This window comes from Strongylocentrotus purpuratus, unplaced genomic scaffold (assembly GCF_000002235.5).
Source record: "Strongylocentrotus purpuratus isolate Spur 01 unplaced genomic scaffold, Spur_5.0 spur5_scaffold_9, whole genome shotgun sequence".
NCBI classification, from domain to species: domain Eukaryota; kingdom Metazoa; phylum Echinodermata; class Echinoidea; order Camarodonta; family Strongylocentrotidae; genus Strongylocentrotus; species Strongylocentrotus purpuratus.
The window spans coordinates 587,501-602,677 of record NW_022145615.1 but is presented as its reverse complement, the minus strand read 5'-3'; the positions used below and the strand labels follow the sequence as shown (position 1 = coordinate 602,677).

Here is a 15,177-nt window from a genome sequence, read left to right as displayed (position 1 = left end):
TTGAAGACTTGGTATGTGGAGGAGATGAATGGAGGAAGTGAATATGTAAATCATGTGAAAGGAATATATGAAAAAGAGGAAGGGACTTTAGAGAAACAAATAGTTAATGTAACAAAATGCATGACAGTAATATTTTAACTCTTGTTAATTTTAATGTTAACAATTACACAATTGAATAATCACCCCCCCCCCCCCCGCGAGGACAGGGTAGACTCCACCTTTAATGCAAAGGGGGGGGGGGGGAGCAAGGGGGTATTTTCGGGAAGATTGTCATCGGAGTGGTTTTCCTTGGTTGTCCTGGGGGAGGGGTAATTGACCCAGAGTGCATTTTTTTTTCTGGGTGCCGGGGTAAATGGGTAGTTGCCCACGGGGGGGGGGGGGCAATATCGTCCTATAAGGGTAACTTTCCAGGGGTAATTGTCCTCGGGGGAGGGGGTGTCCTTGGGGGATAATTTTTTAAGGGGTAATATTCCGTGGGGGGGGGGGTATTGTGACCATTGTCCTCATGGTAGTTTTTTCGGGGGGGGGGGGGGTAATTTTCTGGGGGTCCTGATATACGCAGTTAAATCTTTCATTTATAAAGCCTTGAACCAATTAGTGCTTAAAATTTATTTTAAAATTCTTGATTTTAAACAAGGAATACGGTAGCTATCGTCAGGAGCAGTGCCAGATTGAAAGATTTTTTTTCTTCTTTATCACTTGGCCGCCCAAGGGGGGGGGGGGGGTTAAACCGCCGAGAATTTTAAACAAAAGGGGTGTATTTGACTTTTCACCCGAAGATTTTTTTCTCTCTCTTTGTACTCCTGAGAAATTATTCCACATTTAGGGGGGTCTCTAAGGCAGGAAAAGCCCGCGAAAGGGGGGTTCGGAAATGTTGGCAGTCCTCGGGGTAAATTTAAAAAAGAGAGAAAGAGCATATTATGCGTACCCTAAGTGGGGGGGGGGGGCGGGACTTGCTATGACAAACTGCAGTACCCAGCTGCTGATCTCCGATAGAGCGGAGGAGAGTAACATATGTTTTATGGACCTCTGCCTTGTGTAGATGAGTCTGAAATAAAGTTTTGAATTGAATTGAATTGAAGAAGAAGGTTGAAAACCATATTGGTATTGAAGTATTGAAGATGTTGTTAGTAAAAATATTTACAGTAATAAATACAGTGACAAATAGTTTGTTAGCTTCAATTATGTGTTATCCTTTCAAGACACATTCTTTTCCTAATATTGTTTTCTTTGGATGGTGCCCGAGTCAGCTACCTGATCGACATCGTCTATATCTGTCACCCCCCCCCCCCCCAAACGACCCTCTCCCTTACCCTGATGAAATGAGCGAGGCCGAGTTGTCTAGCACTCTTCGCATTCGCCCCAACACACTAGTAACCAAGGACTATTCGTACATGTATTGCACGTGGGTTCGGGCTGTTCACTATCGTTTAATTTTTGTTCGAGATTGTTCCACTTCAAAACCGTCAAGATGATGATGCCAGGCAGATCTCCCGTGTTGGTTCTAAGTAAGTTGATATTTGAAGATAAAATGTTACAAATTGATTAAGTAATTAATGCCTTATTCCATTTATCACGGTTCTCATTTTCTTATTTTCAGATCAAAACACGAAACGAGAGAGTGGAAAGAAGGTTCAGATCGGAAATGTAGCCGCTGCGAAGGTGAGTCATTACACACTGACTGAATATGAAAAGTGTATTTTAGGGTGGTGGCATTTATTTGTCCAATTTAATCATTGAAATCATTTTCAATCTCATTTATTTTTACAAGTACTTTACTTATTTGTGTAAACGAGACATAATACATCGTGATCATGATAGTCTGATTTTCAATTTCAAAGCAATGAAGTAAAATTGGGTGGTGAGTAGAAGAGAATAGAGTCTAGTTGATGATGAGGATGGCGGAGTTACCACCGTTTTACTTACGGTACGATGAAATAGATGGAATGACAGAAAGGAAACACAAGACAGTAACCTTATAAACTAACCTTATATTATCTCTACGGGTGCTTCAGCTAAGCTCAGCATAGCTGTACCTGTAGATGCTCGGCTAACTCGTCGAACTCTCGGGTCTTGAGGTAGGCACATTCATCGTCTACGTCTACGTCTACGTCTATGCTGGTACTCGTCAAAAGCCTTTTCAGCAACTAAACGAGGATATTGTGGTGTGGTGTCTCTCATAGTGGTCATGATTGATTAGTGCATAGTGCGTATATACAAGTTGTGCGAGTAAAAACAGATCCTCCTATGATTTAGGCGCTGATGGCTCCCTTGAACTTCTCCACAGAGGGCAGTTCAATGAAGTTGGTAGGGAGCTCATCCCAGTCCCGGAGTGTTCTTGGGAAGAAACTTTGCCTGTAGCTGTCAGAGTTGGAGCTGGGTCTCATGAATCTGTGTCGGTGTTGCTGACGTGTTGAACGGAGTCTTGGTTGGATGTAGTCTGGAATTGGTACTGCGACTAGGTGGTTGATGGCTTTGTAAAGCATGGGGCACTAGAGGGCGCTTTGCGCGCGTACAAAAATCTGAATGGCCTTGCTGCGGTGGGTCGGCAATAATCAGCCCAAAACTTGGATATGGGAGGGTGAAAGGATATATCTTTTTTATAATGTTATCTGGTCTTACCCTTAACCATAGACGTAATACGAATGGACTTTTGACGGCAAGAGTAGTAAAAGTAATGATAGCTACCACCTGTTCTTATGTCTTACTTTCTTCTATGTTTTAAGTCTGACCGCAACGCTGCGGGCATGTTTTGATAAGCTCCGATAAGGGTCCTTTGGTCCTATGAGATCCACCGGGATTTTGCCGACCTCTATCGGCCAAGTCGCTTCGCACTGACCAATGCTTCCCACGATTTGCGCTTCTCATTTCATGAATGAATCGTGACAGGAGAGCCTTCTACCCATGCGCAGCTAAATACTACGTCAATAATGCCCCGGATGTAAACATGAGGTTTACGTCCTGTTCATGCTCGCCAATCTGTAAAAAAAGCTGTTGAAATCGGTGATTTCTTCGATTTTTTACGAATTTGTGTTGGTGTGTAGCAAACTCATCATATAAGCAAGGAAAGTCACCACAAGAGCTTACAAAATACAGTTTAAAAAGTGTTTTTTTCTCCTGTTTCCGTTAATTTCTCTGTGAAACCAACGACGTTGTGGTGATCACAAATCCTTCGCTGGTCGAATACAATCATTCGTTATTTGTTGCGTTTGCGTGCGTTTTTTTTATAGGCATTGGAAGAATGGGGTTGTTTTCGTGAGTGCTCAGAAAATCTGTGGTAATGCGTGACTTCTTCGCATCATGACCACTAAATTGCCGTGCCTTTGTCTAATCCAAATTGCACACGTAGTCCCATTGATAGAGATCGGCGGGTGCATGTTTTTTTCAAGTTATATTTTGGACCAAAATCGCGAGCTTGCTGTTGCGATTATGAAAGATTGCGCAAGTGATCGCATCCAGCTGTCGGGTTGCGGTGGGACCACCACTGGGTTTTTGCATCGGCGCGAAATTTAAACCTTGCCGGTGGAACTCATAGGATCAAAGAAACTGCTTCGTCGATAGTCCATTCTATTACGTCTATGCCTTAACCATCCTAGACTCTATGTTTAATCTATGTAGAAATAACATGCGAGTACGATAAGAGAAACATCGGGCCCATTACTGATGCAACTTTTAAAATATTAGCCTAGAAATGACCACCAAACGGAAAAAATTGACATTTTTTCCCCGACAAATCTTCATAAAATCTGATTTATAAACAAGTCACATCTAGGTACACTAATACAAATACGATTTTCTGAAAATTCAGGTATTATTTTTTAAGTTTCTTTCAAGTATATTTCTGCGCATCGCAGCGCCAATGTTCTTCACTGCTTCAAAATCACCCTTGAAATTTTTTTTTGCAACGAATTTGTTACGAGGTCCGCGAGTGTTCCCCGTTCCTTGCGTGTTGAAAGTTTGGTAATGCATAGTTTACATTGACTCGCGCACGAAAAAATGGTCGAAAACAAAATGTCAAATGAAGAAATAAACAAGCTTTTGTATAGTTATAAGAGGTCTACCGAGGTTTCTTTGTCGATTTAATTTATTATATAGTCTCAATTAGAATTCAGAATTATCTCACTGAAAAGTTAAGAAACCGACGATGTTCTCGATCGTAGTTATTTTCATTTTGCCAGCAGCCGATCTAGCGTTGTTTGGGCAAAAAGCTAGGCCGCTGCCTTCCCATCGCAAACCTTTCCGAGTCCCGCTAAAATGGCGCGCTGCGGAGCTCCGAAGCTGCGTTGGTATCGCTGCAAACTCTCAGCCGGCTAGCTCCCCAAGACGGACCATTCGCGGTATGGCGAGATTGTGTGTGTGAGGTACGATTTTGGATTCGAGAACGCACGTAATGCAACCGTGCGCGTCATATTCAGCTGTCGAATGTCTACGACCAATTTTACATGTACGATTTTTAGTACAGATACTTGGTCAGTTTTCTTCTTATTTCTTTGGTTTTACAACATTTAAAAATATAATTTCTTCAAATTTGCTCCTGACTCGGTTCAGACTAATTGTGTGATGTGTTTTCAAGTCAATTTTTTGAATATATTTTTTTGCATGAATTTGCCTACTTGAGGTGAACCGGGAGCAAGAGTTAATGATTCGGGAAGCTAGGTGATTCTGGAGAATGTGTGTGTGTAACAGCTCAGCAAAGTCCAGAATGAGGAGACGGCTCGTATCTGGGACTCTTATAGGCACGTCTTTGATGCTTATACTAGGCACGCTTGTTCACAACTGTGACCATACTTTGGAGTTTGGACCTGTATTCAGCTAGTAACTCCGTGTGTGGACCACACACACCAAAAATCTTATAAATCTTCCACAATTCTCCAAATAACGGTCATGATTTATTAAAAGTCGTTATAAGATGATGACGTGGATCCTAATCGAATGATTGATTAAAAGCGTACTTGTGACAAGGCATTTATTTTGCCTAATGTGACCAGTCAATATCAAAATCATGTTATAAAACATCACTTTTTTAAACAAATGAAATATAATCTTTTAAAACAATTTGCTGTGTATTATTTGTATACATGCATCTTTCTTACCTGTTTTGTGTTTCCTAAAAACAAAGATATTAGTATTCACTTTGTTTTCACAGCAAACTGCTGCATAGTACACGTGCATACCAACAGTGGTTTTCGGCGGGCACGTTAGCATCATGCAGAAACGAGCCCACCTGAAACCCAAAGTTTCAGTAAATACAAATTCTTTGCTCTCTTTTTCATTGACAGACAATAGCAGATGTCATCAGAACATGTCTAGGACCACGCTCAATGCTCAAGGTACATTTGGACTGTAATGGTCTCCTAATTATATATAACTTTCTTTTTAAAGAGGGCTTTTATTTCTGTAGAAATAAGCAGACCATTTATTCAAGTTTATCAAAATATAATGTTATAAAGATTATAAGTTGAGATTATTTCAAAGTTTTGTTTGATGAGACTATTAGATATAGTCTACTACTTGACCTGCAACTAAAATTGAAAATGTATGAAACCTTGAAAGCCAATACTGGGCTTGTTGTTTTGTTGACATGTTCATGTATTGTATATATTTAGAAGTGGATAATACAAACTTGATTACTTCTATCTTGTACTACCAACTAGCCAATGAATCTCCCATCTGACTGTTCAATAGGTTTGAGTCCATGATTCATACATTGGTATTTATTTTGTTGTAAGAGACTAATGTTTAGAAAGTTTTAATCAAAAGCATAAATAAAGATGTACTGTCTTTTTCTTCTTTGAATATTTTAATACCAATCATATGCTTGCGTTGTGACAGTCACATTAAGCCTTTGCCTAGTCCCAGATTATTTAATGGCAAATTAGTATGTCTGAATTTATACAGAAAAAATGAATTACATGATTCTTTTGATGTTCCTCTATTTGACCAGATGTTGATGGACCCTATGGGAGGCATTGTGATGACCAACGATGGGAACTGCATTCTCAGAGAGGTAAGATATCTCTCATGTGCTGAAAGAGTCATGTCCTCTCTTGGACAGTTGATTCGTAGAGAACTCAAAATACTGTTAATGCATGTCTTGATCTAGAATCCATTCAAGTCTTGACCTGATCTCCTTGAGGCTGTTCACACCGCAATGAGATAGCGCGGTCTATCGTAGCACCCTCTTTTTTCTAGCCTGCGCTAGACCGCGCTATCTCTCGTGGACCACCCCCAAGAGGTGCTCCAGTGGCACGCCCTTTTGGCTCGCCGTGGCTCGCTGTTGGGCGGACCGAAACGACGTTGTACCTTCCACATCGCAGAGATAGCGCGGTCTAGCGCGCTATCTCTGTCGGTGTGAACAGCCTCCTTAAAACATTAGCAGGTTGGTCTATGGATAATTTCTTGACTTAACCCTTTTTTCAGATCACAGTACAACATTAGCAAGTTAGTCTATGAATAATGTCTTGACTCTAATCTTTCATGTTTTAGATCACGGTACAACATTAGCAGGTTGGTCTATGAATAATGTCTTGACTCTAGTCTTTCATGTTTTAGATCACGGTACAACATTAGCAGGTTGGTCTATGAATAATGTCTTGACTCTAGTCTTTCATGTTTTAGATCGCGGTACAACATTAGCAGGTTGGTCTATGAATAATGTCTTGACTCTAATCTTTCATGTTTTAGATCACGGTACAACATCCAGCAGCCAAGTCTATGATTGAGATCAGTAGAACACAAGATGAGGAGGTCGGTGATGGAACCACATCAGTTATCATCCTCGGTAAGAAGAAACACAGAATAGAGAAGAGGGCAGTATGAGATCCCAACAAGCAGACCTTTTTGTTCTTGTGCCATTGTTGCATACCTGCCAACCCTTCTGAATAATCCAGAATATTCTGATTTTCTGGATTTTTAGGACCTGAAAATTCAGAATATTCAGATTTTTCAAAAAAATTAGATTTTTTCCATTTTTTTTTCTTCATTTTTTATTTTTTATATTTTTGTGCCAAAGCCAATAAGCTTGTTTTATCATGTGCCGCGATTTGAGAGTTCACTTATTGCATGCGTTGAATGACTACATGATTGAGCAGCGAATTTGTATTCACTTTTTTATACAGATTTACTGCGTAGTGCCTGTTACACTGCCGCTACAAGTGCGATTTCTTATTTTTGAAAGCATACCGTGCTAAAAATTCCTAATTCTTTTTTTCAAATGTTGGCAGGTATGTTGTTGTTCTCCATTGACATGTTGATCAGACATCTTCCAGACATTGTATAGACATACTTGTATCAACTTAACTCATTGATGTCATCCAGACTGAGTGAAAGCACCATTGAACGAGGTGGCATAAAGATAAAATTGAGTACTACTCATGTAAAAAAGTTATTGGGAAAGGTTGATTATGTAGAACACAAGAATGATCTTGTATTTCAATTTTTTTTTGAAATTGCTAAAAATGATTTTGAATCAACCAAGTGTAGCTTAAAGGTAAAGACCAGTATTGGAAACGCCCCAATTAAAAAAAATATTACCTATCTTATTACCAATCATGTGAAAGAATAAGTTTTGAATAATACATGATGATAAAAATGTTGACGGGAAACCGCCTACTAATTGATATATTTGGTAAATTAGTGTATCTGTTGCCTGTTGAGAGATACAAATGCATGTGTCGCGCACATGTGTGTAGTCCTATATACATCTTTCTGTGTACAGTGCTTCTAACTTTATGAAGACTTGGCCAAATTTCTTATCATTTTGATGATTCCAGAACCTTGCAGTACATCTATGCTAGATGATCAATCTTTTCTGATCGATTTCACAATGTTTCTTTCACAATGCAATCGCATGACCATAACTGGTCTTTAGCTTTAAAGTCACTTAAAATTTAAATCACTACCTAAGGATATAGGTATATGGGACTACATGTTCACTTGGCATAAATATTTGGTCTTAAAGGTACTATGTCCCTTTTGCAGCCAACCTCAAATGCTGTAGAACTTTGCAGGAATTATGAATATGTCATGTATGTCCTATCTGAAATTTAAACCTTAGCAGTGTCCTCATATTCAAATTATGCAAGGAAACCTGTTTACTTGCTAGACTTCACTGTCAGACACTATTGAGTGACTGACTGGCTTTTTTTTCTTCTTTGGTAATAACATACATGAAAAGAGTTGTAAAGGGTACATGAGCATTTGTCTACATCAATAACCCACTTCTTGTGATGGCCAAGATTAAACTGATTGAATCTTTGCGCAGCATAAAACGTATGACCATTCGGTACAATTGTCTGAAAATCAAGACTATTACTTTTGGGCTCTATAGCCCTAAAGTCGATTTGACAACTAATAGTCGTTATTTTCCCACTTGAAGACATTTTCAAGCCCCACCTTTTTTAGGGAAGTTCTAAATTAGTATTATCTTTCAAATGCAGTTGGAATTTAACTTTTTCATTTTTTTGGCCTGCAAATGGGACATGGTACCTTTAAGTTGAAACCATTGTAATATATGTTAGGAATATAAGAGCATTTGAAATACAACATAATTTTCATGTGATATTGCTGCGTTACTTTTTGACATAGGAATTTGGAGAAAGAAAGAGAAACTTGACAAATTATTTTTCACCTTGACTAGAACTTAACCTTCAAATGTCACCACTGTATTGAATATTGGATTTTATTAAACCTTTATCCTAGCTGGGGAGATGATGTCTGTAGCTGAGCCATTCCTACAGCAGGGCATGCATCCCACACTCATCATCAATGCTTACAAAGAAGCCATGGAAGATATGCTCCAGATTATGAAGGACAAGTGCAGGTTAGACAGACAACAATTATTTTTTTCCCCTCATCCATCTGTATTATAGAGAATATCTTTTGATTAGTGCATTCTTTCTACTTCATATTCTTGGTCTTGTAGGTGAAGTTTAATCATAACATTGAAATTGTGATTTATTGCACACAAAAAATTATGAAGTTGATTTTTAATCACTGATGATACTTTTTAATTGAATCTTCATGAATTTCTGGTTGTTTTTGGGGAGAGGTAACGACCAGCATTTTTATGCCTCCGTTACGAAGTAGCCGGAGGCATTGTTTTCGGGTTGTCCGTACGTCCGTACGTCTGTACGTACGTACGTCCCGTTCTCGTGATCGCGTTATCTGAAAAACCGATCAATGGATTCCTGCCAAACTTTGGTCATGTCTGTATCTTGCAGAGCCGATGAACTGATTAGATTTTGGGGTCACGAGGTCAAAGGTCAAAGGTCACAGGGCTCATTATGTATGCAAAAACAGCTTGTGATCGCGTTATCTCAAGAACCGATTAATGGATTCCTGCCAAACTTAGGTCATGTATGCTACTTGCAGAGCTGATGAACTGATTAGATTTTGGGGTCATGAGGTAAAGGTCAAGGTCATGCGGCTCATTATATATGCAAAAATAGCTTGTGATCGTATTATCATTAGAACAGATTGATGGATTCCTGCCAAACTTAGATCATTTATGAATCTTGCAGAGCCAATGAACTGAGTAGATTCTTGGTTCATAAAATCAAAGGTCATTGGCTCATTGTGTATGCAAAAATAGCTTGTGAAAGAATTCTCATTAGAACTGACAGATGGATTACTATTTAACTCAGGACATCTTGCAGAGCCAATGAACTGAGTAGATTTTAGGGTCATGAGGACAAAGATCAAAGGGTCATATATGTATATGAGAAATTGCTTGTAATCACGATATTCTGAGAACATGTTAATAGATTACAATTGAACTTGAATTTGAAAAATTTCTTCCATTTCGGTTTGTAAAATTGCTCTATGAAGGAGGCATCATTTTCGACTGCGCGCAGTCGAATTCCATGTAGTTTCTGATCATTTGCTGAAAACTACATGTACTAAAAACACTCCAACCATATGCACAATAGACTTGGAATACAACTATCTAGTTTTTATTTGATTATTCAAACAATAAAGTATATGTAGTTCTGTACAGTATCAGAAATTTTGTTTGTGTGACATTCACAAGTGGTTCACAGTCATGAAAGGTTTGTGCCACCATTAACCTTTTTTTCACTTTCTCCTGGCCATTGCTTGTAAACCTTTGTACACTCTTGATTTTCTTTGATACAGCAAACAAGTAGATGTGAGTGATAGAGGTCAGATGATGAACATCATCAAGAGCTGTCTAGGAACCAAGTTTATCAACCAATGGTAAGTCATCTCACTGACTGGATATGCCGTCAGATGACATGAGCATGGACTGTGATTGGTTGTTTTGATTTCACTTTGTGTATTTGTGTTGAATAGTAGAATTCTCTATGAACATCATCAATAGTTGTCTAGGAACAAAGTTTATCAACCAATGGTAAGTCATCTCACTGATAGGACATGCCGTCAGATGACATGAGCATGGACTGTGATTGGTTGTTTTGATATCACTTTGTGTATTTGGATAGAATTCTTATCATTTACAGCACTCATACTAATTTCACACTTCAATATCACTAGACCTTTAGTTTTGGAATACTGTGGAGCCTGTTAAATTCAGGTGACCTACAGCTGTACATCGTACCACTTTGAAAGTTTTTACCAGTGTTTTAATACATGTGAAAGTTGCTCAAAAACTTCCCTTGTAAAAATTGTTAAGGTGTGTCACAAAGCAGTGATAACATTCAGTATAATTTGATGGCTGCCTCCCAGAAATTATTCAAATAGACAAATATGTGTAGTATGTATTCTGTACTAAGTAAAACATTTTATAAATCCATATTGTGTTGCATAGAATAAGAGAGATGTGATAATCAGACTAATTCAGGTCACCTGACCATGTTACCTAACCCATCGCACATGGTAACCTGATGTCCTCTGAATTTAAGCCTGGGAGCAGTGAAAAAAATACACGGGGCCTCAGGGCGAATTTCTCCCCGAAATGCCCAAAAGAGCCCCCGTAAATTTGCATAGAGTTCAATGCAAAACAAATTTTAGAGTGTTATTTTTATGCAGGCAAGCTTGAAAAGTAGCCCCCGAAAAATAAATATTAATTTTATCCCTGCCTGCGAGACTGTGGGAAATCAGGATTCAATGGGTTAAAGTTGATTTTGTAATATTTGGCTATCTTTGACAGGGCTGATCTGGCTTGTCAGATTGCGTATGATGCTGTTAATACCGTATCTCTAGAGGAGAATGGCAGGAAAGAGATCGACATCAAACGCTACGCCAAAGTAGAGAAGGTAAGTTAAAGGGGTTCGGAATGTTCAGAAATAGTTAGAATCGACAGTCTTGTTTGTATAATGCCTGTTTTTGGATATTGCAATCAATCACATACTCCACATACTCACAACTCAATGTTCATGCCTGGATTATCATGTTCAAATATTCTTTCATGATGAATTAAATGTAGAAATATACTGTTTACATATATGTAAAATCATACCTCCACTTCTGAAGCCCAGCAGAAGTTGTTAATTACATTCTTTTAATTTCAATACTTGTGATGAAGTGTTAATTGATTGATTGATTGATTTTTGTTTTTGTTTGAATGTGAACCAGGTTCCAGGTGGTACTATTGAAGACTCCCGAGTACTTAAAGGTGTGATGCTGAATAAAGATGTGACACATCCACGCATGAGGAGACGCATTGAGAACCCACGTATCCTCCTCTTGGACTGCAATCTAGAGTACAAGAAGGGAGAAAGTCAGGTACGTCAAATGAGGGGAACACAAATTGAATAGCATGACCATACTGGTAGCTTCAGGATAGCATTGGGACAGTGCTTTCAGTAGCACCATGTGATAGCTGTGCTGAAAAGGCTGTTGATTTATTCTTTCATCAAAAGCACCGTCTTATGGGTCGTGTAGAGGGAGGGATTGATGAAAAAGTTTAAAGCCCCACTGTAACTACTTGTAGCTACTTGCTCCCTCTATATTGAAAACAATGCTAAAGCGGTCCCTGTTGGTCCCCCATGATCCTCTTTTACTTATGTTAATTGAGAGCTGAGTTGATGAGATAGTCACCTGTCAGTGACCTTGCTGGGTGGTCTATCCCTCCTGGCCAAACTAGTACAGACAGGCTTTAATGGAACAGCGCTTGTGAATGGGATTCTTAAAGTTACATTAACCTTTTATTTGCCATGAATACTGATGGGTCAATCCACTGGCATGCCGCTAGTACCAAGTAATTGGCACAAACTATAGGCACTAATTAAGAGAGAATGCAGCATGCATTGCATACCGTATTTGCCGACGTAAAGGCCGCAGTATTTTTGGAAGAGAAAGTATAAAAAGTCGGGGTGCGGCCTTTACGACGAAAGAGTAAAAAAAAAAAAAAAAAACGAAAGTCAAAACCAACACGATTTTGCACGTATGGGACTAGAAACGGTAAAATAACAATACCACTATGGTACAGGACATTTTCAAACATCTTACCGACAATTTTATCTTGCAATATTGACATGAAGACGAAAAAAACTTCCTAAAAACAACATTTGCCGATATATCTTGATCTAAGTTCGTGCCAATGCATTGCAAAAGTAAAGGAAGGGACCGTTTAACGGACCTGCCGCGAAGCATCCATCCGAAGTCGCCTTTTTGTTTTTCCATTTCATGCAATTTCGCATTACACCGTTCATTGTGGCAGGGGTATATCGGACACCAAATCTGCCTGCGATCGCATTTTTAGCTTAACTTCCGGTAAATTATAAGAATATTGATGAATTTGGTATCAGTTTGTAAAAAAAAATAGTGTTTTCGAGAAAATTATGATTATTTTGTTTTGTCCGTTTTTTTTTTTTTTCCTAGATTTAGCTAATGCTGCAATGATAATTACAAACCTTTAGGTCAGTCAGGAACCTCATGACTTTTACAAGCCGATCGCCTGTCTGATTATCAAGATATTTATGATTTGAATTACCAATTTTGAAAACCGTTTGCTAAACGGTTTTCATAACACTACAGTCAATTGGGGAAAACAAGTATGGTAAAACCGATCACTCAAAGATTTTTTACTTTTTTGAGGCACTTCTTGATCATTTTGAAGCGCAATTTTTCAGGGCTTCAGTAATACACCATATCACAGACACTGATAACACGTAGGGCCGTGTATCTCAGATTTAACATTGTTAAACGATGCCTTTAATGAGCTAGAAGACACCCCTCTTTTAATATGTGTATTTTTTGTTCATGTTGTTGATTGATAAATGGAATCTATTGATATTTCTTTTGTAGAAGCACTTCTTACATACTGTCCATTTTATGTAATTCAAGAAATAAGTATAACCCACTTTCTCTAGCACCACATCGCAAGATATTAATCTAGAATAAATTGACCATGATTTGTCATTTTAAGTTTTTCAGGGGCAGAAGGATGGAAATTATTTCCCAAGTTAATCACATGGATATTTTAATTAGGATTTGCCTTTATATAGCACTTACAAAAAAATTGATTTTATTTTTTCTACTTATAGACTTGATATTTTGATTGTAACAAATATTTGCATCTTTTAACCTTGATACACCCACATATCTGACACTCAATAATATTAATTAGGGAGCATCGCTAACAAAGACGAGATGAGTTTTTATTAGATTTTAATTGGGTCAATGCGAAGATGCTTGTTTATACAGCTTCTTTTAGTTTTTGTGGAACACAAGCCATGCATGAAATTAATTATCATTAATTCATCACTGCCCATCCTTTGATGTATAATTGTTTGAAGGTTCGGTCACTTATCATGCAGTAAACAGCCTATTAAGAAAACACCACAAAAACAAAATCAGAAAACTATTATATCAAAACAAAAATAAAACAAAAAGGCAATGTTGTAGCAAACTATACCTTTCACTTACCGGTCCATAGTAAGTTTATTGCAGCCCCCTTTTTTCTTCTTTTTTTCCTTTTTTTTTTAATGGTGGTTCATTCACCATATCTGAACAAGGCATTTGTCCAATCTTTTATCTTTTACTTCTGTCTTAAATGCATCTTGTGTTTTGTTTATTTAAATTTGTTGATTGTAGACCAATCTCGAGATGGGAAGCGACACAGACTTCACCCGCATTCTACAGCTAGAGGAGGAGTACATCCAACGTATCTGTTCTGAGATCATCGCACTCGAACCTGATCTCATCTTCACAGAGAAAGGCATTTCAGGTAAGATATCCAGAGGATAAACTGAGATTTGTTTTTGATTTGACATGGATATCCTCATGGGTGTAGGCTTAGGATTAAAGGGATCGTTTAACAATGTTAGATCTGAGATGTACGGCCCTACGTGTTATCAGTATCTGTGATATGGTGTAATATTGAAGCCCTAAAAAAAAATTGCGCTTCAAAATGATCAAGAATTGTCTTAAAAAGTAAAAATCTTTGAGTGACCGGTTTTACCATACTCGTTTCCCCCAATAGACCATTAGGAAAACGCAAAATTTGGTTTCAATTTCCAATCATAAATATTGTGATAATCCAACAGGCGATCGGCTTGTAAAAGTCATCGGGTTCCTGACTGACCTAAAGGTTTATAATTATCATTGCAGCATGAGCTAAATCCAGGATTTTGTTTCAGAATCTGAGACAAAGTTACCGGATCCCTTTAAAGGCACACTGTCCTACTTGTAGCTACTTGCTCCCTCTATATAGAAAACTTCCCCAATCGGTGCCTGTTGGTCCCCCATGATCCTCTTTTTCTTATGTTAAATGAGAGCTGAGTTAATGAGATAGCCACCTGTCACAGTGACCTCGCTGGCTCGCTGTGTGGTCTGATCCCTTCTAGCTGAAGTAGTAAAGTCTCCCTTTAAGGTTGCGACTGGTTTCTCATGTGGGAAGCACACTTGTATGGGCTCTACACATGTAATGTTTTATTTTTGTCTGAATAAAATACAATGAAAACAAGAAAAAGAAGCCATAGATGTAGAGTGTACTATTTTAGGTCAACAGTATTTGTTACTGCCCACGTAAATGTAACCGCCCACGTAAATGTACTATTCTATGTCATATTTGCTACTGCCCACATGAAATTTTCTTCTTTTATCCATTTGAATAGTTTGATTTTCAATAGGCCCCATTCTGAGGTATCCTAACATGGTCACAGGGGAAAAAAGGGGAGGGGAGGGCTGGGGGAGGGGGTTGATGATCCTAGTTTGGATCAGGAGAATTAGATTTTCTTTGTCAACCAAAATTAA

General features: G+C 38.4%; 1 protein-coding gene across 1 annotated transcript in view; it reads left to right on the top strand.

The window, feature by feature from the left end:
• Window positions 1-1,379: 1,379 nt before the first annotated feature.
• The window catches only part of LOC574601 (T-complex protein 1 subunit gamma), a 21,681-nt gene continuing 7,883 nt past the window's right edge, over window positions 1,380-15,177 (top strand). The window contains exons 1-10 of the mRNA XM_774920.5: window positions 1,380-1,508; window positions 1,601-1,662; window positions 5,280-5,330; window positions 5,945-6,007; window positions 6,685-6,781; window positions 8,701-8,821; window positions 10,135-10,215; window positions 11,129-11,234; window positions 11,554-11,703; window positions 14,017-14,149. Of these exons, the coding sequence (XP_780013.3) occupies window positions 1,472-1,508; window positions 1,601-1,662; window positions 5,280-5,330; window positions 5,945-6,007; window positions 6,685-6,781; window positions 8,701-8,821; window positions 10,135-10,215; window positions 11,129-11,234; window positions 11,554-11,703; window positions 14,017-14,149 (901 nt within the window). The 5' untranslated portion in view covers window positions 1,380-1,471. The remainder of the gene's footprint in view (window positions 1,509-1,600; window positions 1,663-5,279; window positions 5,331-5,944; window positions 6,008-6,684; window positions 6,782-8,700; window positions 8,822-10,134; window positions 10,216-11,128; window positions 11,235-11,553; window positions 11,704-14,016; window positions 14,150-15,177) is intronic.